The following is a 24,385-nucleotide window of genomic DNA, read 5'->3' on the forward strand; positions in this document are numbered from 1 at the left end:
GCCACAACTACTGAGCCTGTGCTCTAGAGTCCGCGTGTCACAACTTCTGAGCCCTCGTGCCACAACTCGTGGAGCCCACGCGTAGAGCCCGTGCTCTGCAACAAGAGAAGCCACCACAAGGAGAAGCCCATGCACCACAACGAAGAGTTGCCCCTGCTCGCCGCAACTAGAGAAAAGCCCACGCGCAGCAATGAAAACCCAATGCAGCCAAAAAAATAAAATAAAATTTAAAATCTTTCTAAAAAAACAAAACACAGGAGCACCTCGAAGGGGCTCCACACTGGCCAAATTAGGAAGAGTCTGAGCACCAAACATGGCTATATTGCATTGTAATAACTGTGTATTATCATAAGAATTGAAAAAGAGAAATTCCCCGAGTCCATGGTGACAGCCAAAAGAAAAATATAAAATGTAATTTGCCACCATTGAGGAGAATATTTTACCACCTCCTTCTTCTGTAAATTGGTCAAAGGAAAGAATTAAGCATTTACCCTGCTGCTGCTTCAGGAAGAACTGTAGTTCATGCCCATTGATAAGGGAGAGCTTTTCTTTACAGAATAATGTCAGCTAAAGCATGTAGAAGGAATAATAGAATTAGAAAATCCCCAGTGAAATAATAATTTCAGGCAGAGATCTTGAATGTGTGATAAATTCATCAGGTTCCCAAGGACAGAGAGCCAAGGGATCACCTGCTAATTACAAAGGGAACTAGCATGTCTTTACAGCTAAGAGATCTCCTCGTCACTGCCTTGCCAATTGATGAAACTTAGGATCATTAACAGTGGGACAACTGGACACTGCATTTCTCCTGATGTGATGTAATATGAAGTTCCTGCTTCCTCTTTAAAGGAATAGAGCCAGAACATAACTGAGCCTTTAGACTTAGATTCCAGTTTATGGGAAATACAGAAGATGGAGAAACAAGGCTAATGACATTACAAAGAAACAATCAGACAAATTAAGAATATGGCACATTCTACAAGACAACTGGCTTGGTCTTTTCAAATAGTTAGCGTCATTTTTAAAAAAGTAGGAACAACTTAGTAAAGACTAAAGAGTACTTTAGTAACAACAAGGGGCAATGCATAAATGTTGACTGGATCTTTTTTTTAAATTTAATTTTTATTTTATATTAGAGTATAGTTGACTTATTACAATGTTCTGTTAGTTTCAGGTGTACAGCAAACAGATTCAGTTATACATATATCCATTGTTTTTCAGATTCTTTTCCCATATAGGTTATTACAGAATATTGAGCACAGTTCCCTGTGCTATACAGTTAGGTCCTCGTTGATTATCTATTGCATATATAGTAGTGTATATATGTTAATCTCAAACACCTAATTTATCCCTCCCCCCACCTCGATTGGATCTTGATTGAGAAAATAATAAAGCACTAATAAAAAACTTGTTAAATGATGAATGGGGAAATTTGAACATGGGCTGTGTATCCAATGATATTACGGAATTCTTACTAATTTTCCTAAGTATGATAAGAGTACTGTGGTTTTGTGGAAGAGGGTCCTTGTTTTTTAGAACATACAAGCTAAAGTTGTTAGAGGAAAAGTGCGTGCTTTCTGCACCTTCAAATGATTAGGCACAAGTATGAAATACATACATATATAGAGAGAAAGCACACGTGGCAAAATATTAACAATTACTGAACCTAGATGGTGAGTATTAGGGTGATCATTGTACTGTTCCTTCAACTTTTCTGTGTGTTGGAAAATTTCATAGCAAATTAGAAGAAAAAACGAAGCTGATGTGAAGCCTTGAGTCCATGGGTCACTTTACAATGGACAATCTTGACCACAAAAACCCCCAAAAGTGTTTCTTTAGGCCTATTTTCTTGGCTTAGTCTAACTTCACAGGGAGAATATTCCAGTCTCCTTTCTGGAGGGTAAAGTCAAACAGGCCAACATTTTGGCTGAAAGGAAGGATGGTGTGTGGAAAGCGGAGTCTCATAACTTAATATATAAAATTTTACTTAAATCCTGTATTTCTGAGTACAGGAACCCTGGCCCCAACAATATCTTGTTTTTCCCAGGCCAGAGACCCGTTCTTTTACTCCCTCCAGAGACTAAACCTCTGGCTTCCTGCTGCTTTAGGCGAAGGACAGAAACCCAGCTGAGAGGAATCTGCTTCTCAAACAGACTCTCAACCATTTGCCACATTTTCAGCCCCACTGCCACCCATGTTTCCAGAAGAATCTGTTGCTGCTAACGTCTGAGCTTTCGGGAGTTCAGTAATATCAATCAGGGGGTTTCTTGCCTTTCTCCACTGCTGCTTCAAAATTCATCTTCTCAGGTGTGTTTAGTTACTATTGTTTGACTATCTAGAAGCTTTCCAGCTTCCAAAATTTCTTTTGTCTCCTATTCTCTTTGTGGGTTTATGCATTTTTTAAAGTGCACTTTAATGTCATTTTATTGGCATTTCAGAAAAGAGCAGAGGCTAAGGCACACAGTCAATCCACCGGCCTTTACTAGAAGTCAACCTGATGTTCTTTAGTCTCTTTTTCCCATTTGCTGGTTTGAAAGTTATGTATTCTTTGTATCTTTAATGGGTTACCCTTGAAATTTTAATCCTCCCACTTGACTTAAAGTCTAAAGATAATCAATATTCTTATCTTCTTCCTGACTAATGTAAAGCCTGCCGCATGCTTTCACTTTGACCTCTCCTTTCCCATTCTCCACGTGATTTTGGTCTAGTCAATAATATTTTCGTTCCTCGTTGTTTACAACACCTTCTCTAAAGCAATCCCTTCATCAGTAATATTCATTGAGGCCCCTGCCATGTGACAAGCAGCGTTCTGAGTGTCGGAAATACAGCAGTGACTAAGACAGACTAAACTACATGTAAAAATGTTTCACGTTAGGTTGAACTATATGAAATTGCTAATATTTGACCAATTTTAGTTATATAAAACTAATCTCATATGGGTTAAATATATGTATGTGTATATATATATATATATATATATATATATACACACACACACATTTACATAAATACATGTGAAATCACCAATGCTTTTTTTTTTTTTTTTGGCTGCGTTGGGTCCTTTTTGCTGCACATGGGCTTTCTCTAGCTGCAGTGAGCAGGGGATACTCTTCTTTGTGGTGCGCAGGCTTCTCATTGTGGTGGCTTCTCTTGTTGTGGAGCACAAGCTCTAGGTGCGTGGGCTCAGTAGTTGTGGTGCACGGGCCCAGCTGCTCTGCCACATGTGGGATCTTCCCGGACCAGGGATCGAACCTGTGTCCCCCACACTGGCAGGAGGATTCTCAACCACTGCGCCCCCAGGGAAGTCCCTGCTGTTTTAATTTACCTAAACATTTACTAATTTCATTGTTTGTTGCTTCCATGTTATTTGTATCCCACTCCTCTCTGGGTTTGTTTCCATTTCAGATCCTTTGTAGTCTTTCAATGAGGATCTGTAAGTGATAAACTCTCTCAGTCCTTCTCTGAAATTAACTTGTTACTCTTGAATAATAGTTTACCTGAGTATGATTCTTGGTTGGCCATTAATTTACCTTCAGTCTTTTGAAGATAAATTGCTGATAGGCCAGCTGTCAGTTTAATAATTTTTATTTGTAGACCATTAGTCTTTTCTCTTTGGTTGATTTTAAGATACTCTGTCTTCAATGTTCTGCAGATTCACTATAATGTGTCTTGATTTGCATTTGTTTTAATTTTAATCCTACTCAAGACTCAGGATGCTTCCTATAACTGACGATTCATGTCACAGCTTTATTCAATTTTCAAAATTTCTCAGCCATCATCTTTTGAATAGTGCCTGAAGTGTCTCTATTCTCTTTGCAGAAATCCTGGTAGGAATATATTGGACTTTCCTATTCTGTTCGTGTCTGTTAACTTCCATCTCATATTTTCTTTCTCTTTATTTCTATGATTCTTTCTGGGTGATTTTCTCAGATCAACCTTCCAGTTTACTAATTCTCTTTCTAATTGTAGCTGAGTTTTTTTTTTTTTTTAATTTAATGACAATATATTTCACTTCTAGATGTCCCATTTAATTCTTTTTCTTTTTGACAAATAATGCAAATAGATTGTCGTTCAAGACAAACAAAAAAACGATCCCACGGGTCAGTGCTTAACCTGTCTGGCTATTTTAATGCTGTGTTAAGCATAAATACCTTTCCTTTTGAATTGTATTTGAGATGTAAATTGTTTTTTTAAGAAATGGACTTCCATTAAGACTTGGTCATAGAAATATAAGCAATGTAGAATGGATCCATAAAGAGCAGTTATTATATTATGATTATATTCTATGTCCCTGGTGTGTTCTGAAAGGGAATCCAGGAACTGATGCCACACTGAGCGGAGACTGCTGCATCACAGCTTACACTTGAGATCTTGACAGAGTACACTGAAGGAGGGCAACCTGCAGCACAGTTTATACACTACATACAACGAGGAGTCACTATTGTTCCTCTGAAGAACAGGTCACAAGAGAAAGACTGTCTAGGAGGTCTTCCCACTCGGTTCACACTGAGTTTTTATTTGAGATCCGTATGCTTGTTTAATACATGTGTTTACAGTAAAACTGCTGCTACAGAGCATTAAAGAGCAAGGTACCTTCTAATCTTTATAAATATACATTTTAAAATTCTTTTTACTCTACAGTCAGATTATGTTGGCAATTCTCGGATCAAAAAACAACAACAAAAACAAAAAACAGATGGTTAACTCTCTTCTAAAAATTCAGCTGTCTGTGAATACCGTGATTCTACACAACAGGGAGACAGTGAAGACAGGGAAGCTTAAACAAGTTCTGTGGAAATAATCAGGTTCAAGACACTTCAGAGGTGACCCTTCTTATTGCATTGTATCTGGAGGTACAAAATATCAGGTTGTTCCACTGTTTGGTGATGTTAAGTTTGATCACTTGGTTAAAATCAACCACCAGATTTCTCCATTGCAAAAGTAAAGTTTAGTGATTTATAAGTAATTTGTGGGGAGACAGTTTGAAGGCATGCGAGCATCCCTTTCCTCAATAATTTTTCATTTAATGGTTTTAGCATTCATTGATGAACCTTGCCTGAATCAAATATTCCCTGAGGGTTGAAAAATAGTGATTTTTTAAAATTACATCATTCCATTTACATGTATTAGCTGATTTCTTCTGTAAGTAAGAGCTTTCAGGGGACTGGTTTTTGAATCCAAAGACTTGAACAAAAATGTTTAACCTGAATCTAATGGTGAGGAAACGACTAGTCCAATTCAGATCACTTTTCAAGACATCTTATCTGGACTCTTCAAAAAAAGTCAATGTCAAGGGTTGGGGAATACTGTTCTAAATGTAAAGAGACAACAGAGGCATAACAACCCCATGAAATGTGTTGGATCCTGAATTTAAAAAGGAAAAAAGAGAGAGAAAACAGCTATTAAGGGCAATTTGGGAGAATTGGGAAAATTTGAATATATGGTATATATTAGATGATAGTAAAGAATTATGTTAATATTCATAGGTGTGATAGTGGTATTCTGTTTATGTTAAAGTGTCCTTAGTCTTAGGAGATGTATGTTGAAATATTTAGGGTGAAGTGTCACTCTGCCTACAATGATTTAAAATGATTCCACACACAAAGCACTTAACATATACACATATACAAATACCTCCAACCAACACAAACATTTTAAAAACTAAAACTGTATCATCAAATAGGGAAGAATGAGTGTGTGTTGTATCTACCTACTGTATTAATCTAAGTTCACTCAGAAGAACAGAAGCCACTCTATATTTTTCAAGTGTGAAAGGCTGTAATGTAGAAAATTACAGTTTTGTAAACTGTTGGAAGGGCTTGAGGAGTGACCATCTCAGCTTGCACTTGAAGGAGTGAGTCTCAAAAGTTCACTTGTAAGTGGCTACAAATGGGAAGCTCACCTAATTATCTTAGTTTGCAAAACCAATGAGTGTGATTCTTAAGAAAGTCACCCAGAAGCTGCTTTAAACCCCAAGTCTGGCTATGCATCTGCCTGCAACAACCAATGAAGAATAATGGTCTCTCCTCTTCCATCTCACCCTGGTGACTCTAACCTAGGCCCATAGAGAGAAGGGGATTCTGGGAAATATGGTTCCAGGTGTCTCCTCTGCATCCCAGAAAAGACAATAGAAGGAAGGGTGATGATGATGATTCACAGAAAATCCAGTGCAGCTATATTTTATAGCATAGGCTCAGCAGAAAACCATTAGGATACCAGAAATGCTATTTAAAAATATTATGGTAAAATATGCATAACATAAAATTATCATTTTTAAGTGCACAGTTCAGTGGCATTAAATACTTTCACATTGTTATACAGCTATCACCTCTATCCATCTCTAGACCTTTTTCTTCTTCCCAGACAGATACTCTGTATTATTAAACAATTTATCTCTTCATCCTTCCCTCCCCCAGCCCCTGGTAACCTCTAATCTACTTTCTGTCTCTGAATTTGGCTATTCTAGGTACCACATGTAAGTGGAATCATACAAGATTTGTCCTTTTGTGTCTGGCTTATTTCACTTAGCATAATGTCATCAAGATTCATCCAGTTTTGTAGTATGTATCAGAATTCATTCCTTTTTAAGACTAAAAAGTATTTTATTGTATATATGTGTATACCATATTTTGTTTATCCATTCATCTGTCGATGGACACAAGTTATGCAATCATCTACATACTTGCCCAGGAACCCGGGAAGCATCTAGTTTCCTTCCTCTCCTTCACCTCCTTCATCCAACCAGTCAGCAGGTACTATTAGTTCACCACTTCAGTATCCTTCAAATATATCCTCTCCTACCAATCCTCATTGTTATGCCTTAGTTCAGAGTCTTCATCATCTCTCAGGTTACTCAAACAGCCTCTGAGCAGTCTTCTCACCTTCTGTCTTGCTGCCCTCCAGAGTGATCTTTCCATCATATACCCTTCAGTGACTGCTTGCACACGGCTTTTCATGACCTGATTGTTGTCTCTTTACCCTTTCTGCCCCATCCTATGCTGGCCTTAGCTACCTGGGTTCCAATTCTGGCTGCGCCTCTTACTGTGTAATGATGGACAAGTCATTTAATATGTGCTGTGCCAAACATAATAGGGGGACATGGAGATGAATTAGACAAAGTCCCTGCACTCAGAGAGCTCTCACATATGTCAATGAATCATTGCACTGCAGGATAATAAGTGCAATACTCCAGGAATATACAAAATGTTCTATGGTTAATATGGAATCGTCTGTCTCCAGAGAAGTGTGAGGGCAGAAGAGGGCATTTAGAGTGATACTGGAGCTGTGCAGTGGAGCCTACTCATGTCCTCCCAAATCCATTCTTCTCTTCTTCCTGAGTAATATAGCTCTTTCCCAGCTGGGAATACAGCCATCCAGAATAAAGACTACATTTCCCATTCTCCTTTTCAGCTAAGTGTAGCCAATGTGACTATGTTCTGACCAAAGGGATGTCAGTAAAAGTGGTAAGAACCGTTTCTGGGATGTGTCTTTAAAGGAAGGGTACATGTCCTTCTTTCTGCTGGCTGGGAGATAGACTTGATGGCTGGAGCTGAAGCAGCTGAAACTTGGACATGAGCCTTTTGCTGAGGATGATAGTACAACAAGACAGAAGGAGCCTTGATTGGCCTATGTTTACATAAGAGAGATACAGAATTCCATTTCGTTTAAGCTATTCTCTTTCTCCTTTTTTTTTTCATCATTTGCAGCTAAGCCGAATCTTAACTAATACAAACTAAATCTGAAAATAATGAATATAAGTTCACCAAGGAATATTTCAAACAGGGAACGGCAGGTACAAAGGCTTAGGGTCCTGAAAGAGGCGGTATGCTCAGGGAATGCCAGGGGTTTGTGCGGCAGGAGATGAGGCCAGAAGTGGGTTGGGACAGCCACAGCAGAGCACGGACTGAATAGGGAGGACCATGGCAGGGAGACCTGCTGGGGGCTACAAATGTGATCAAGGTGAGAGACAGTGGTGTGGTAAAGTGACCAGTGGTGGAAATGGAGGGGAGGAGATCGATTCAAGATACATTTAGAAGCAAAAACCAGGAGTTTATGAATGTGTGTGTTTAAGTATATGGAGTGGGCGTATCATCAGAGGAAGTCTGGGCTTTTTGGCTTCTCCTCCTCAGAGGCCCTGTGGGTGGAGTTCAGCCTTTCCCCATGGGGAGAATCCTCCTCTTCTCCCATTCTTTGGGCCCAATGTCCCTGGCCCAGATGCCTCTCATGATGTCATCTTCACCCCATCAAACTTCCCCAGCTTGTTCCAGGATTATTTCATAAAGTGGAAGGTGGGTGGGTCTTCAACCCTATAAATGCTGGCTCTTCCCAGGCTGCCTGAGTAGCCCGTGGTGGAGGTGTCAAGGGCTGCTCAGGTTCAGGCAGCTGGACACTGTCCCTGTCTGGCTGGGGCACAGTGCTTCTGGGCAGTTGAGTAAGAGCCGGGCCCTCAGCAGACAAACAGGCTTGTCTCTATTGGTGGGTCAGCCAGTAGGTCCACAGGAAGGTTGGAAGTCAAGGAGTTTGGGGGAACTGGGTGAGGAGTTCAGGCCCACTCCTTGTAAAACTTTCCAGGAAGCACTTTTCTACTGGGGCAGCATCCAGATGCTAGGGTACTCATTAACCCCCTGGGTACCAGGAAAGGGCAGGAGGTAAGCACTGGGAGGCAGCTGAGGTCATCCTTCTTTGAACCTCCACGTGGTATTTACTCAGAGCAATTGTTGCCAGAGGCCCAGGCCCTGGACTATAAAGCGGAATGTCTGCTCTCTGTGCCCAGAACCGAGCAGGTGAGCAGCCAGGGCAGAGGGATGTGGGTTGGAGTCCTAAGGGAGGGGACTGAGCAGAGAGCTGTGGGTGGGAACTAAGAATTAAGGACCTCCTCTTGGAGCACTTTGGCAGAGTAGCTTCTTCCCCCACCCCCGGGATACCTCAGTTTTCCCAGCCATGAAATGGGGGCAGGAACAGGTGAGCAGGGGAGTGGTGGCAGAAGTGGCTGAGGGAGCTGCTCCTGGGGTCTCCTGGGCAGGGTGGGGTCGGGGGAGAACCTTTACAAAGCAGTTTGAGCTCCACAAACTCCATATGGTGTGATGAGGTGAAAAAGGAGCCCCCCAACCCATCCCAGGAAGACACCCTTTCCCTCCCAGCCACATTCAACTAGGTCAGTCCTCTTAAGCCCTGATAGCTCTGAGCTCTCTACACCCAGGCGAGGGTTAACAGACTTGGGGCAAGTCCCATGGGAGGTGTCCCTTCTTTGCTTCTTCACTCTCACCAGGCCTCCATTCACCTTTCTTCTCAGAGAACATCATGACAAGTGTGGCTGCAGTTCTGACCTGGGCTCTGGCCCTCCTCTCAGGTGGGTCTCCAACCCTGACTTCACTGTGGAGGTGTGGGTGGAGGCTGGACTGAGGGGTCTGTCCACCCTGGGGGAGGAAACCCAGCCCCTGTTCACCCGCTCCCTCTCCACAGTGCTTTCAATCACCCAGGCACGGAAAGGCTTCTGGGACTACTTCAGCCAGAGCAGCACGGACAAAGGCAGGGTGGAGCAGATCCAGCAGCAGAAGCTGGCACGGGAGCCCACGTGAGTGGCCAGGGCAAAGGGTGCGGGCAAAGGGAGAAGACACCCAGAGGGTGGGATGATGCAGTGCCTGATTGCTCAACCTGTGGTCCTCCCTGGGAAGAGAACAGAGCAGTGCTAGCTCTGCCCTCTATCCTGGTCTTCCTGGGCTGTTCAGCAACCCCTGCCGGCAGCCTCCGCCTTTGATCTCTCTTTAGCTGCTGCCTCCATGCCTGCTGAGGCGTGGGACCAGGGAGCAGGGGAGAGGACCCCCCATTGCAGCCTCCAGAACGAAAGGATTATGTGAGAGGCCAGGTGCCTCCGTGCACAAGGAATTGGGAAGTGTTCACCTGGACATGCGTGTCCCATGTGTTTGTACTTCCTGTGGGAGGAGTCATGGTTGGCTTGGGTTAGTACTGGAGACCCGGCTCTGGGGCCACCGCCCTGCATCCTTGGTTTCTCCATAGGATCAGTGAGTGACGTCTTTGGGGCAAAGGAGATGAGGGCGCTAGCAGTCTGATGGCCTGATTGTCTCCTTCCCCAGGAGCCTGAAAGACAGCCTTGAGCCAGACGTCAGCAATATGAACTTCCTGGAAAAGCTGGGCCCTTTGAATGGGCAGGGGAGGGAGTCTCCCGGGCTTCCACACGACCCGGTGGGCATGCGGCAGCAGCTGCAGGAGGAGCTGGAGGAAGTGAGGGAGCGTCTGGAGCCCTACATGGCGGAGGTGCACGAGCGCGTGGGTTGGCACCTGGAGGGGTTGCGGCGGCAGCTGCAGCCCTACACAGTGGAGCTGATGGAGCAGGTGGCCCTGCGCGTGCAGGAGCTGCAGGAGCAGCTGCGCGTGGTCGGAGAGGGCACCAAGGCCCAGCTGCTGGGGGGCGTGGAAGAGGCGCGGAGCCTGCTGCAGGAGCTGCAGGACCGCGTGGCAAACCACACTGGCCGCGTCAAGGCGCTCTTCCACCCGTACGCGGAGCGCCTGGTGACGGGCATCGGGCACCACGTGCAGGAGCTGCACCGCAGCGTGGCGCCGCACGCGGCCGCCAGCCCGGCGCGCCTCAGCCGCTGCGTGCAGGTGCTCTCGCGCAAGCTCACGCTCAAGGCCAAGGCTCTGCACACACGCATCCAGCAGAACCTCGACCAGCTGCGCGAAGAGCTCAGCGTCTTTGCTGGCGCCGGTGCTGACGGTGCGGAGGAAGAGGCCCAGCCGGACCCCCAGGTGCTGTCTCAGGAGGTGCGCCAACGACTCCAGGCTTTCCGCCACGACACCTTCCTGCAGATTGCCGCCTTCACCCGCGCCATTGACCAAGAGACCAAGCAGATCCAGCAGCAGCTGGCGCCGCCTCCCCCAGGCCACAGCGCCTTCGCTCCAGAATTCCTACAAGGGGACCGAGGCAAGGTCAGGAGCGAGCTGCAGGCTCGCCTCGACGACCTGTGGGAAGACATCAACTACAGCCTTCGCGACCATAGTCCTGGCCATCTGGGGGAGCCCTGAGAGTCTACTTGTCCACGTCCCAGATTCTCGTCTGGGGAGCCCAAGATCTGAACCTCTAACATAGCTATGTCCTTGACAGTGGCCTGTTGGGCAGAGGGTGGAGGGCCCTGCACAGGATAGCTGAGGTCACCCAAAGGGCTGTTGTCCTAGGCCATCCAGCCACCTGCAATTCCCCCGTCCGGATGCATTACATTCACCAGGCTTTGCAAACCCGGCTTCCCGTGCTCATTTGGGAATCCTCCTGAGTTGCTCCATTCTGGGGTGGCGGGAGAGGGCGGGAAGGAGGCACTGTCATTATGTGCAAGCCTGTTGCCATGGTGCTGGAAGCCCGTGCCTCTTCTTCCCAGGGCCAGGCTCTGATCACTTCTGGCCACCTGGTGGCCACTGCTAGAGCTGGTCCACAGAGAGGAGCTCTTTTCTCCCCAGGTCTGCCATGACAGCTTCTGTTGGGGGAAGAGAAGGGAGAAAGAGCAGAAAATATGATGAAGAGAACATGTGATGGTGTGTGTGTATATATCCCTGCTGGCTGATGCCGGTGCGGACAAATCGTGTGGGTCGTGATGGGAGGGAGCAGAGCCTGGATTTCCTTACATAACACTACATCTAAACAGCTGACTGAGCCCTCCAATCTGTGAGGGCTACTTAAAACTCTCTGGGGAGCCTACTGTGTGCCCTCCCCATCTCTGGCCCCTCCCTCCCGACTCCCAGGCGCAAGTCTAGATTTCTGACACAAATGAAATAGATGCTTATGATGGAAGCTTATTTGCCTGGTGTGACTCTCATTTGGACTACGTCTGAAAGCAGTGGCCTCACCACTATCCCCAAAGCACACCCATCACCCGCCTTCAATCCCTCGCTACTCTTTCTCATTGACCTCTTCCTAATCCAGTTGTATCGGAGGGGTGTTGCTCTGGCTGGGCTGACAGCTGTTTGTCACACCTGTGGTGTGCCTGGGTTAGAGACCCTTCCTCTGCACCTGCATTGTTCACCAGCCTGCTTACCACAGGACGGTGTGCATGAGGTATAGGCCCCTGAGGTGGCCTGTCTTCTTTGTCCCGGCTGTTCCAGATTTTGAATGGCCTCTTTTTTTTTTTTTTTTTTCTCGGTACGTGGCCCTCTCACTGTTGTGGTCTCTCCCGTTGCGGAGCACAGGCTCCGGACACACAGGTTCAGTGGCCATGGCTCACGGACCCAGCCGCTCCGCGGCATGTGGGATCTTCCCGGACCGGGGCACAAACCCGTGTCCCCTGCATCGGCAGGCGGACTCTCAACCACTGCGCCACCAGGGAAGCCCCTGAATGGCCTCTTTTTTGACTGTCCCTCTTTTTATGACTGACCCTCTTCTTGGACCCTCAAACTCATACCCCCACACCCATTCCCCATGTACATATTCACTTGGGGGCAACCAAACTCCTCATAGCTCCCTGGAAAGTCTGAAATTGGGGGTGGCTGAAGTGAAGGGAAGAGGAGAGAGGAAAGGGTAAACACACCCAGTCCAGTACCCTTAGAACATCCAGGGCAGCTCCCTTTCCTCCCGGCTTAGCCCACCCTGCACAGAGTTCTAACTGCCACACTCCCTCATAGCACAGACCCCATCTGAATCTGGCCTCATCATGCCTGCAGGCTGGATCTCTTCCATGACACCCTAGATTTAGCACCAGAAGTGGGAGAAAGGTGCCCAGGGAGAGGAGGTGCTGGAAAGGAAAGTTTACCCCCCAAAGAGGTGTTTTTGTTGGTGGTGGTTAGGAGATCAGGAGGGGTGAGTCAGCTGGGGTTGGATATGGTGGGGATGAGCCAATAGGGGTAAAAGGGAGGGCCGTGTATTTGAGGCAGGAATTTGGGCAGGTGTTTATGAGGACAGAAATAGGGAGTGAGAAGAACAGAAATGGAGACAGATTGAGGGACAAAGGGAGGGTGATCTAGAGCCTAGGCAGCATCTGGCCCAATGGCGGATCCAAGCAAACCCAGGGAGGAGCGCACCTCCTCAGGGATACCGATGGACGGCCAGGCCCCTTGCCGTCAAGCCTCTCGTAGTTAGACTTGTGGACTAATAGTTAGAACCCAGTACGGAGGAGCTATTGCAAAGGAGCAAAATACTGCCCTGGGTCTGAGAAGACGCCCTGGGGCCAGTGACGCCTGAATTGAGGTGGAGGCAAAGCCTGGATCCGGCTGGCTTTGGAAGTCTGGACCGAATAATCCCGGCAACTGGAAAACCGCGTGTCAGGTACTGTTCCCCGAGGAGAGTCCTCGGCCTCTTTAAGGATGGGCGGGGCGGTAGCTGGCGGAAGTGCCGGAGGAAGGGGTGGGGCCAAGAGAGGCGCAGACGACCGACGTTGGGGCCTGAGCAGCGCGTGGTCATGTTGGCCGGTGGGGCTGTGGGTCCCGGGCTCCCGGCGGCTGCTGCCGCCCCCTCGCCCGTCCAGGCCCGACAGCCCGGGACGGGGCACTTGTTCCGGCCTATTAGCGCTGATGACGAGGAGCAGCAGCCTACCGAGATCGAGTCGCTGTGCATGAACTGCTACCGTAATGTGAGGCGGGGGCGCGGCCACGGGCGGCTGGAGGGTTGGTCTGAGGAGGGGAGGAGCGGGGGTCGGCGACCTGGCCAGGCTGGTCCAGTTGGGGACCCGGAGGCGAGGCAGTCAGTCTACTGACTGACTTCCTCTACCCGGGGGTCAGTAGATGGGGGATGGGGGTTTCATTGGTTCTTTCCCTGTCTTCTGCTTCCCTAGGGCATGACGCGCCTCCTGCTCACCGAGATCCCCTTCTTTAGAGAAATAATCGTGAGCTCCTTTTCCTGCGAGCACTGTGGCTGGAACAACACGGAGATCCAGTCGGCAGGCAGGATACAGGACCAGGGAGTGCGCTATACTTTGACCGTCAGGGCCCAGGAGGTGAGAGGAGCCCAGAGCAGTTACCCTAGTGTCCTAGAGAAAGCTTGGGGACTGGAGTCAGAGCTCTGGTCCAGGTGGTCGGACCTCAAATAAATCCACTTAAGTGTTCAAGCCTCAGTTTCCTCCTTTGTAAAATGGCGTTGGTGCTGTCATCTGCTCAGGTGAGGTAAGACTTGTGAAAGCGTTTTGTAAACTTTGTCAGAAAGTATCAAATGAGCAGTAGTTGTTATGAATAGTACTCTCTTCGTTTGGGTAGCTGGTTTTCACATCAAGGTACTATTCCGCAGGAGTAATCCGGACTCCCCCTAGTGGAGAGAGGAAGAGACAGCTGGGCTGGGGCCTCTGAGGGTGGTGGTTGGGGCGGGGGGGGGGGGGGGGGGGGGGGGCACTCTTGTTATTTCCTGAGAAGAACCTGTATTGTTGAGACCTCTGTGGACTGAAGGTTTTTCTTTCTGCCCAGGACATGAACAGAGAAGTAGTGAAGACTGACTCTGCCACCACAAGGATCCCAGAGCTGGATTTTGAAATTCCTGCCTTCAGCCAGAAAGGAGGTAAGTTTAAGGTCAGAGTGTTTGCACTGTTCATGCCTAGCTCAAATCTTACTTTCTTGCAAAACTCCTGGTGCCAGGTCTAGTGGCTTGTGTGTGGGTTTGGCCACATCATTGTGATCTTCATTGGTTTAACAGAAGCAGAAAGCTTAGGTAAAGCAGCTTAAGATAGTATTGGGTTGGCCAAAAGCCTCGTCCGGGTTTTTCCACATCATCTTACAGAAAAACCAGAATGAGTTAGAGGTGAATGGAACCTTGTTCCCTGCCTCCTTATTTTACAGGTGAAATCAAGGCCCAGAGGGTTCAAGTGAACTGCCCAGGGTCCTGCAGGCACTTGATAGCGAAGTGAAGACTGACCAGCCTTTTGTTCTTCCTCACCAGCTCTGACTACTGTTGAAGGATTGATCAGCCGTGCTGTCTCTGGCCTGGAGCTGGATCAGCCCTCACGAAGGGTGAGCTGGGGTTTTCTGATGGCGGCAGCTCAAGGAAAAATTATTTATGTACACTTGTTCCCCTTCCCACGTGGCTGAGCTGTCTCTGATTGAATGTTGGAGAACTTTGTGGGGAAGCACACAGCGATGTTATAGCTGCCTGGATGTTGCGTATGCTGTACCATTATCCTTTCCTCTTCCCCTCCCCCACTGTACATTGAGGCCTCTTCTCAGACAGACACTGTAACATTGCCTCCAAAGACCCTGTCCTGATATTCTTGGGCTTATCTGTGCTTCCTGAGTGTTCCATTGTATCTTATGTTTATTATGACATTTCACATATACATATATATATATGTATGAAATAATATAATTGCAAATTTAGTCATCTGTCTTCTTAACTGGCTGTGGAGCCCCATGAGAGGGCTCTGGTTTATTTACTGTTATCTATAACCTGGCACAAATGCCTGGACTAAATGGCTGAATGAGTGAGAAAATGAGGCTCATCTGGCACCGCCCATAAACTTCAAACTTATTTGCTACCTCTTATTGTGAAGCCTGAGTCTCTGTTCCCAGTCACACTAAGACAGGTGGTGACTTCCTGTCGGAAGTGATGGGGGCATAAGTTCTATCCCCAGGGCTGATCTTTTACTCTTTGTTCCTGTCAGGCGAATGAAGAAGCCATGGCTGAAAGAATTGATGAGTTCATTGTCAAACTGAAGGAGCTAAAGCAAGTGGCCTCTCCTTTCACCCTGGTGAGTACTGAGGGACTCCAGGTGCTCTAGATTTAGGGTAGGAGGGACCATTAAGACAGTCTGAGATTTTTCTGTGGCGCCTCCACGGTCTGATGGTAGGTGGAGGATCGTACATGATTTCTTGTTATAACTGCTCTCTCTTTACCCATCTGTTAGATCATTGATGATCCCTCAGGGAACAGCTTTGTGGAAAACCCACATGCTCCCCGGAAAGATGATGCCCTGGTGATCACACACTATAATCGGACTCTACAGCAGGAAGAGATGCTGGGGCTCCAGGTAAGTGCACTGAAGAAGCCAGAAGAATGCTCTGGAATTATCTTGCACTCCGATTGCTGGGAGTCAGTGGGAACTTATTTTGCTGCTGCCGCCCTGTGTACGCTATCTCAGCATGTGTGTGCCTCCGCTCTAGCTCACTTAAGGACTTTGGGTAAACTTTACAACACAGGACAGCAGTGGCTGTGATCCTATCCTAAGCTCTGTTCCTCCCTTGCCTGGGGCTTTGCTTTCCAACTTCTCTGTTAAACCCACGAGGTGGCAGCTGACGTAAGCAAGCCAGAGCATTTTCTCTCACTTTGGGGCAGGGTGTTGGCGAGGCTGAGGTCTGTGTGCCAACATATGATTTGCATCTCTGCTACTTTAGGCAGAGGAACCAGAAGAGAAACCAGAAGAGGAAGATCTCAGAAATGAAGTGAGTCACACTGGCCACTGTGGAGGAAGGAGCAGAGTGTGGGGCTGAGACTGCCGCTGTTCACGGGTGGCCGCCAGTGTACCAGCTGAATGTCTTCAGCCTGAGCAGGTTTCACCTGCTTGGGAGGGCTCACTCTGCGTCCCCCTGTTGTGTTCCAGGTGCTCCAGTTCAACACCAACTGCCCGGAATGCAATGCTCCGGCCCAGACCAACATGAAGCTAGTTCGTATCTTTTGTCGGGCATTTGGGTTGCTCTTCATCTGACTCAGGCATGAAGATTATATTCAAGCTGGAGAGTACTCCCTTCAGGGAAAGCACAAGGCTTTATTCCGAGCGATGAGAGGGATGTGGCCTTTGATGAGACCGTGCACCTTGGCTTTTGGGTTCAAAGAGAGAATTAGGCCATGGTCTCTAGGCTCCTGTGTGTGGCCTGAGCCATGTCATCAAACACTGATGAACAGTGATCGCCGTGGGTGGTGACCTTGCCCTCTTCTGGGGGGCTGTCTGAGTTAGGCTGCTTCTTGTGATCGCTTTCCTGCAGTCCTGGGACCAGCAACTGTGTGTTTGTGGGGTTCGGATTTGTTCTTCCCCACAGGGTGGTCTTGCTGTCCTGGAAGCAGATTTCCTTAATTCCATCTTCCAGAAATTCCCCACTTTAAGGAGGTTATCATCATGGCTACCAACTGCGAGAACTGCGGCCATCGGACCAATGAGGTGGGTGGGCTTCATCGTTTGGGAAGAGTAGCTTTCAACCTTTCTGAAGCTGCTTAGGGTGAGGAGCTCTTGAACTAGAAATTAGCTTAGAGAAGAAAAGTTAGAGATAGCATAACTTGTTGAAGACATTCAAAGTTGGTTATATGGAAGAGAGAGAACTACTTTTTGACCTACAGCTCAGAGGGATGGAAGAGCAGGGAGGCAGATTTTGACTCAGTAATAAAAAACTTTCTAGGTCTGTCTGAATGTAGAGTGGGCTGCCTTGGAGGGTTGTAAATTCCCTTCTCCTGAGTGTATTCAAGCATAAGCTGTTTCAATTCTTAAACCAGAAAATTATAAAGGGAATCTACACACTAGTTGCAGTTGGAAGTCCCTTTCAGCCCCAAGAGTCATTTTTTTAACCGTGAATTCAGTTTCTTGGCAATCTGGGGTGAATCTTTGGCAGGCTGCCGGTGCTGGGCACTCTGCTCCTGGCCAGCTTTCAGTGATTTTGGTTTGGGTGACTGCTGCCACTGTTGGTTTAGAAAGCACTGTCCTTGGTGGCCATTAGTGGGCCTGATTGGAGGTCCAAGCCTACTCCCCAAGCCCTTCCGGGTCTCCCCGCACCAGGTGAGGATGGGTGTCTCCTCTGCTGTTTCTCCTGACACTGCTGTCTGTTGCAGGTGAAGTCTGGAGGAGCAGTAGAGCCCTTGGGCACCAGGATCACCTTCTACATCACTGATCCCTCAGATATGACTAGAGACCTGCTCAAGGTAACAACCTGCTTGGGGAAGTGACTCTTCTCTGCACATGGCTGTCTCTGTCGAGGGGGAATTTGTCTTTTCTCAATCATGTCCTGGCGTTGTGAAGTACCTCCTTACTTCCTTGGGTTTGAGGATCCCTGAGCAGAGTTAATCCGTGGTAGGAAGCGCAGATTCAGAAGGTGACCCCTAAGCTCTTTCTGATGACTTGGCAGCCTTTTGCCTCTAGTGTCTGTGAGGGCCCTTGTTTCTGATCTCTAATGACAGGATGTCTGCCAGCTTGGAGCCATGACTCAGAATGCCCCCTTTTAAGGTTGGTTCTAGGAGTGAGTCTAGCTTTAATTGGAGATTCAGAGAAAACTGGGACAGCTGACTTTGTCCCCAGATTATCACTGGTGGTACTCATTTGGCAGGAGGACTCTGGTTAGCTTTCTCTAGCAGCTCCTGATTTAAAGCCTAATTTGATCTCTCATCTCACAGTCCGAGACATGTAGTATGGAAATCCCAGAGCTGGACTTTGAACTGGGAATGGCTGTCCTCGGGGGCAAGTTCACCACACTGGAGGGGATACTGAAAGACATCCAGGAACTGGTGAGTCCCCTGAGTATAGTGCGTGGCATCTTCCACAGCACAGCTGTGGGGAAGGGACTGGAAGGCTGCAAAGGTCCTAGTTTTTGGAGCTGATAACTGAGGTTTCTTTGCTTTAAAGCTGATTTGAGAGGCTTAAATATTATTTTGGATTGTGATGATAAGTTTGTTGGAAATTCAGAATGGAAATTCTCACACCTAATTCTGGGCTGATGTAGATATTTTGCCGTTTTGGATAAGTCATTTATTTCACTGTAAAATGGGGTCATGAGGGTCCTTCCAGCACCTAAAAAAGTCCCGAACATACATATATATGTGTGTGTTGACTTAACCCATGTGTTTATCCTCGTAGTGAATCATTTTGCTTAACTGGTTATCAGTCGTCGGGCATTTTGTCTTTGTAAATTATACTTTATTTTGCACTTCTTCCAATGAGGACTGGAGATCATATTCAAGAACATTTCTATAGTTTTTGTTTCACGTTGCTCGTTATCATCTTGGCAGATTAATTCACACGGTTTTAGGGGTGGCCGCCTAGGTCAGAAAGGCGGTGCGGCATAAATGGCGACCAAGCTTCCCTGACGGGCACCCCTGTCACCCTACACCAGGTTTATGGTTAAGCCTATCAAACATGGAGCCAGTATTCTAGCAGTTTGGATGCCATTTATTGCAGGTGACCAAGAACCCTTTCACACTGGGCGACAGTTCCAGTCCTGGCCAGACAGAGAAACTGCAGGAGTTTAGCCAGAAGTTGAACCAGGTGAGAGGACTCTGGCCGGTCAGTGCTTGTGGTCCTGGGGCTCCAGTGAACAAGAAGCTGCATACCCTTTCTTGCCACATGTAAACATCTAACCGACATGTTGGGGATTCTCTTGGTTTCTGATATCCCATGCCATCTCCTTTCTTGGTTTTCTCCCTTTTTTTTGTTGGAGCCTCTTCTCCAGTAGCTTCTTAAGAAAATGCATGGGAAGTAAAATTTCTGGGACTTTGCATGTCTGAAAATTTTTTTATTCCACCTTTTTTTAAAAATTAATATTTTAACTTTGGCTGCACTGAGTCTTCGTTGCTGCACACGGGCTTTCTGTAGCTGCGGCGAGTGGGGGCTACCCTTCCTTGTGGTGTACGGGCTTCCCATTGCGGTGGCTTCTCTTGTGGAACATGGGGTCCAGGCGCGTGGGCTTCAGTAGTTGTGGCACGTGGGCTCAGTAGTTGTGGTTCACGGGCTCTAGAGTGCAGACTCAGTAGTTGTGGCGCACAGGCTTAGTTGCTCCGCGGCATGTGGGATCTTCCCGGACCAGGACTCGAACCTGTGTCCCTTGCATTGGCAGGTGGATTCTTATCCAGTGCACCACCAGGGAAGTCCTTATTCTACTCTTACATTAGATTAATGGCTGGGAATAGAATTCTAGGATGGAAATAATTTTTTATCAGAATTTCTGAGGTCTTCCAGTTTCCCACTAATGTCTTTCAGTTTCCCAGTTTGGCTGTTGAGAAGTTTGAAGGCATTCTGATTCCCTATCTTTTGTTTGTGACCTATTCTTGTGATACTTTTGTGTCCCCTGTGATGTAAAATTTCAGGATGTGACTTGGTGTACGTGGGTCAATTTTCAACCATAGTTGCTAAGCATTTGGTGGGTTCTTTGAATCTGGAAACTCATGTGGCTCAGTTCTAGGAAGCTTTTAAAAAGTATTCTATTGCTTTCCCTCTGTTCTCTCTTTCTGAAATCCCTATGTTTTGGATGTTAGACTGACTTGTCTGGTGTTCTGCAATTTACTTATTTTTTTTGTCCTGTTTTCAGCTTCTTTGTGTTTGCTCTACTCTTGGAGATTATCTTAATTTTCCAACCCTTCAACTGAGTTTTTCATTTCCACTGACATTTTTATTTTCCAAGTGGCTTTTGGTCTTTCAATACTTTCTCCTCCTTTAAAAAAAATAGCATCCTGTTGTTTTAAGGTTGTAGTATTTTTTTCTCTTTGAGAATATTAATTTTGGGTTTTTGTGTTTTTTTTTTGACGTTTTATTTTCCTCGCATAGTTTCCATTTCCTCTTAAGTTTTTTTTCCCATTTGATTTCTGTCTTTCAATATTACGGGCTTTGCTCAGATGTCTGGTAATCATTGGTTGTCTATTTAAAAGTAGAGGACTAAAACATCTGAGTGGGGTGAGTCTTGCTGACGTTGGGCTCGTTGGAGGGGGATTTAGCTTGGCCATTTTGTTGAGGTAACTCCAGTGCCAGAGTTGTTAGGTGTTTCCTCTTGGGCTGGTCAGATTCCCATCAGTGGGTGTTCCGTTTCCTGTCTTGAGGGTGGAGGCTTGGCTGGCAGTGTTCTGAGAGCTGAGTGTGGGAAGAGGGCTGGGGTGTGTGTATGTCTGTTTCCAATAAGGGTACATTGACTTCTGTTCTTGATTTCTTTCTCTCTACCCTCAACTGGGCGAGTGTCCCCCTGTCCATAGTGTGCTGTGGTAACTTCTCCACAGAATTCTCTTTTATTGGGGTGGGGCAAGGGCAGTCGTTGGTCTGTTTGGAATGGGAGAGGAGATTAGGGATGCCGGATTGCTTCTTAAATAGCTGTCAGACAGTCTTTATTTTAGATTCTCTCCACTCCACCTCTAGAGGCACCTTCATTTCACCAATTCTTAAAACTTTGGGGGATTCTGCAGTGTAAATGGCGTTGGTTTCTGTGTGGCAGACATAGCCCCTTCCTGCCAGCAGCTATGTAAGATTTACATGCTCATGCTGTATTCTGTCTCCTTTAGATCATTGAGGGTAACATGAAGGCCCACTTTGTTATGGATGATCCAGCAGGAAACAGCTACTTGCAGGTACTGTAGACCTTCCCTGGCATTTCACAGAGATATCTTTTCTGACCTTCCTTAAATATGTATCATTTCTCCAGAAACTGAGAGACTTAATTCTAAATGAACTGCTTTTTATCAAGGAACCTTTTAGCAGAAATTGGAACATAAGAGAGGAAGGGGGAAGGTGTATGGGACTGTAAGTGTGTGTCAAGAGGGGGAAAAAGGAGACTCCCAGGTTCCTTCTTCCTCTAGTCTAGCTCGAGTCCCAGCTCTAAGTCCAGCAGTGGCATTTTCATTTTGCAAATCGGACCGTGGATTGAGGAGAAATGGTGCCTTGTCCAGAGGCCAAGATGGGAAAAGGCTTTAAGCTGACTACGGAGATACTCTGGTGATTAACAGTAACTTTAACATTTATTGAGCAGTTATTATGGGTCAGGCAAAACTGTTCTACGGTCTCTCCACTGTTAAGACTATGCTACTCTCTTCGTAAGAAGGTGCAGATAGAAAGTTTTTCTCCCTGCAGTCCCACTTCTAGCCCATGTGGGTTCTGTTGCTGCCCACGAGTTGAGCCTAGCCATGGGGTGTTGGAGGCCCTTAAAAAGAGAATAAAGGGACTTCCTTGGTGGTCCAATGGTTAGGACTCTGTGCTTCCACTGCAGGGGGCGCACGTTCAATCCCCGGTCAGGGAATTAAGATCCCGCATGGTGTGCAGCCAAAAACAAAACAAAACAAAAAGGAATAAACACCTCCTTAAGGTCCTGGGAAAGTGGGAATTGGAAGCTGTCTGGGGGGGTGGGGGTGGCAGGATGGCACAGGCACTAATGGTCTGTCCTTGGCCTTGCAGAACGTGTACGCACCGGAAGATGATCCTGAGATGAAGGTGGAGCACTATAAGCGCACATTTGACCAAAACGAGGAACTGGGGCTCAATGACATGAAGACGGAGGGCTATGAGACAGGTCTGGCTTCCCAGTGGTAGCCGTGGGCGGTTCCCGGCCAGCCTCCAGCGCTGCTCAGACCGCGGGGTTATTTATTGCTATTGGAAAAGACTGGAGTGGCCTCCCCACCAGGCCTTGCCCATGTGGGGAGGACACCTGGTCTGAGTCGGAGATCTGAGCACAATTTCTGAACAGTTTGTGACGGAAACGCAAGCCTCTTGGGTTACTTGACCTTGTTTTGGAGGATTTGAATTGGCCTGCGAAGAAACCCAGAAATGAACCATCAGGCATGTCATTGTCATTTTTTTCCTATAAAGTCTTTACCCTCCCTCCACACAATGCTCTCTCATGTCAAGTTGGAACTCTGAAGAGCTGGAGAAGGTGGAAGACAGCTACGTCTGGAGTTTGGAAGTTGGTTTGGGTGTATAAAATACTGACTCTCAACAGGAAGAGTCTTCTGAGGGGAGGGAGTCTAGGACAGGTGAAGAAGTTCTCATTAAAATGGTGGCTTTCAAACAGCACTGGCCTCTGAAATCACTCTGTCCTTGTATTATTATTATTTTATTTTTATGTTTTGCACTCTGTCCTTGTTTGTTATGCCGGTAGAATTCAGCCTCCTGAAGAACATTTTCTCCGGTGTGGCTACTGTAATTTGGGGACTGGAGCTGGCATTTCACTCATTCCTTCAATAGATGTTTGAGTGCTTGCTTTGTGCCTGGCACATCATAGAACTGAACAAAATAAAGCTCTGCTTTCACGGAGCTTCAAGTGTGTGGGGAAAATTGGCAAACAGAGTGGGTGGGGGGTTGACAAGAAACCAACAAGTAGAACAGTGTCAGATTAATCACCATGTTATGGAGGAATGTCAAGCAGGGAAGGGGTCTGGGTAGTGTCAGGGAAGGTGGGGGCATTAGCTTTATTAGATGGAACTGCAGAGACAGGGCAAAACTTAGACCATGCCACTGGTCGTGAATGCATTTGATCCTGCTTAACTGCCCTGTGAGGCAGGGTTAAGACCTGAGCTTAGTCTTGTCAGGCTAAGGTTTGGTACTGAGTAGAAAGGGTAGAGGTGGAACTGAAGACAGAAATGGGCAGGAGGCGATGGGGTGGAGAGGACTATACTGGTAATGTTCACTGGAGCAGAAATATGAGACTTTCCCGATGTCTGCTGACACCAAGGTGGAGGCAGGGCTGTGGAGTTCAGCTTGAGATACGCTGAAGTGTACTAGAAGCCAAGGCAGCGTTGTGGATGGGAGACCTGTGGGGCCCTGCAGCTAGTGAAGCCCTATCAGTCCAGTGCCCCCTTTTCATAGGCCCTGAGGGACCCAGCCTGCTCTTCTTCCTGGGCCTGTGCTGTGACCACCCAGTGTAGCCCAGTGGTTAAAAGTTCATGCTTCAGGGCAGTGACCTCCAAACCTGTTTTGTTATGTATATTTTCTGAACATGTGTTCCAAGATATACGTATTTATTTATAAAGTATAACAATACTTTATTGACTAATAAACCTTAAAACGTGACAAAAATTTAACATATTGTGAGATAAGTAAAATACGCAATCTAATTCTTTTTCAAGAAATTTGGATTACCTCTTGCACCCCACTTCGTTAGCCTCTGCTCCCAAGGGTCATATGTTCTGGCTGTGTGAAGTTGGGCAACTTAACCTCTCCAAGCTTCAGTTTTCTCACCTGTAAGGTAAGGATAATAAAAGCATCTGAGAAATGTGAGGGTTAAATGAGATAATTCAAGTAAAGCTCTTAATGCCCACAAGAAGAAAAGTCTTCTCCCTAAATTTGAGTATTAGAATTCAGTCTCTCTAGGGACTTCCCTGGCGGTCCAGTGGTTAAGACTCCGCTTCCACTGCAGGGGGCATGGGTTTCATCTCTGGTTGGTGAACTAAATCCCGCATGCCACCTGGCCAAAAAGTAAATTACCTGAGTTTTAAAAAATAAAACACTGAATGACAAAAAAAAAAAAAAAAAAAAAAAAATTCAATCTTTCTAGCTTCTCTCTTGCCATGCTGAAAATAGATCCAGGTCATTTTCATTGGAAACATAAGCAAGAGATAGCTAGGGGCAACAAATATCAAGTGTGGGTAAGATACATAGGTTAGAAACCTCCATATTTTTCATAGTAATTATATTGGTTTTGGAATTCCTGAGTTCCTCTGTTGAATAGTTCTTTTTTTTTTTAAAGGGCTTCAAATGCTTGGCTTTTTATTTATTTATTTACATATTTTTGGCTGTGTTGG

At 46.7% G+C, this 24,385-nt stretch overlaps 2 protein-coding genes across 4 annotated transcripts; both read left to right on the forward strand.

Annotated features, from left to right (window-relative positions):
• Positions 1-8,777: 8,777 nt before the first annotated feature.
• APOA5 (apolipoprotein A5) lies at positions 8,778-11,253 on the forward strand. Of its 2 annotated transcripts, none has more exons than XM_032640564.1 (4): positions 8,778-8,783; positions 9,269-9,349; positions 9,463-9,574; positions 10,095-11,253. In XM_032640564.1, exons 2-4 carry the CDS (start codon positions 9,301-9,303, stop codon positions 11,041-11,043), a joined length of 1,110 nt encoding a protein of 369 aa, XP_032496455.1. In that variant the 5' UTR covers positions 8,778-8,783; positions 9,269-9,300; the 3' UTR covers positions 11,044-11,253. The 2 variants fall into 2 exon arrangements, with proteins under 2 accessions (XP_032496455.1, XP_032496454.1); XM_032640563.1 differs by having other exon boundaries at positions 9,293-9,349.
• A 1,608-nt stretch (positions 11,254-12,861) lies between these two features.
• ZPR1 (ZPR1 zinc finger) lies at positions 12,862-22,674 on the forward strand. 2 transcript variants are annotated; one of them, XM_032641723.1, is made up of 14 exons: positions 12,862-13,267; positions 13,773-13,934; positions 14,395-14,485; positions 14,864-14,934; positions 15,582-15,668; positions 15,825-15,947; positions 16,312-16,359; positions 16,518-16,584; positions 17,002-17,072; positions 17,735-17,824; positions 18,293-18,403; positions 19,074-19,160; positions 21,158-21,223; positions 22,044-22,674. In XM_032641723.1, exons 2-14 carry the CDS (start codon positions 13,776-13,778, stop codon positions 22,176-22,178), a joined length of 1,206 nt encoding a protein of 401 aa, XP_032497614.1. In that variant the 5' UTR covers positions 12,862-13,267; positions 13,773-13,775; the 3' UTR covers positions 22,179-22,674. The 2 variants fall into 2 exon arrangements, with proteins under 2 accessions (XP_032497614.1, XP_032497613.1); XM_032641722.1 differs by lacking the exon at positions 12,862-13,267 and adding an exon at positions 13,349-13,571 and having other exon boundaries at positions 22,044-22,671.
• The last annotated feature ends 1,711 nt before the right edge of the window (positions 22,675-24,385 follow it).

Source organism: Phocoena sinus, chromosome 8 (genome assembly GCF_008692025.1).
Source record: "Phocoena sinus isolate mPhoSin1 chromosome 8, mPhoSin1.pri, whole genome shotgun sequence".
NCBI lineage: Eukaryota > Metazoa > Chordata > Mammalia > Artiodactyla > Phocoenidae > Phocoena > Phocoena sinus.

Coding starts and splice junctions, on each gene's coding strand:
- ZPR1 (XM_032641722.1), top strand. CDS start 13,401: ATGTTGGCCGGTGGGGCTGTGGGTCCCGGGCTCCCGGCGGCTGCTGCC. Junction 17,825..18,292: donor TGACTAGAGACCTGCTCAAG/GTAACAACCTGC, acceptor CTCATCTCACAG/TCCGAGACATGTAGTATGGA. Junction 21,224..22,043: donor CAGGAAACAGCTACTTGCAG/GTACTGTAGACC, acceptor TTGGCCTTGCAG/AACGTGTACGCACCGGAAGA.
- APOA5 (XM_032640564.1), top strand. CDS start 9,301: ATGACAAGTGTGGCTGCAGTTCTGACCTGGGCTCTGGCCCTCCTCTCA. Junction 9,350..9,462: donor GGCTCTGGCCCTCCTCTCAG/GTGGGTCTCCAA, acceptor CCCTCTCCACAG/TGCTTTCAATCACCCAGGCA. Junction 9,575..10,094: donor AAGCTGGCACGGGAGCCCAC/GTGAGTGGCCAG, acceptor CTCCTTCCCCAG/GAGCCTGAAAGACAGCCTTG.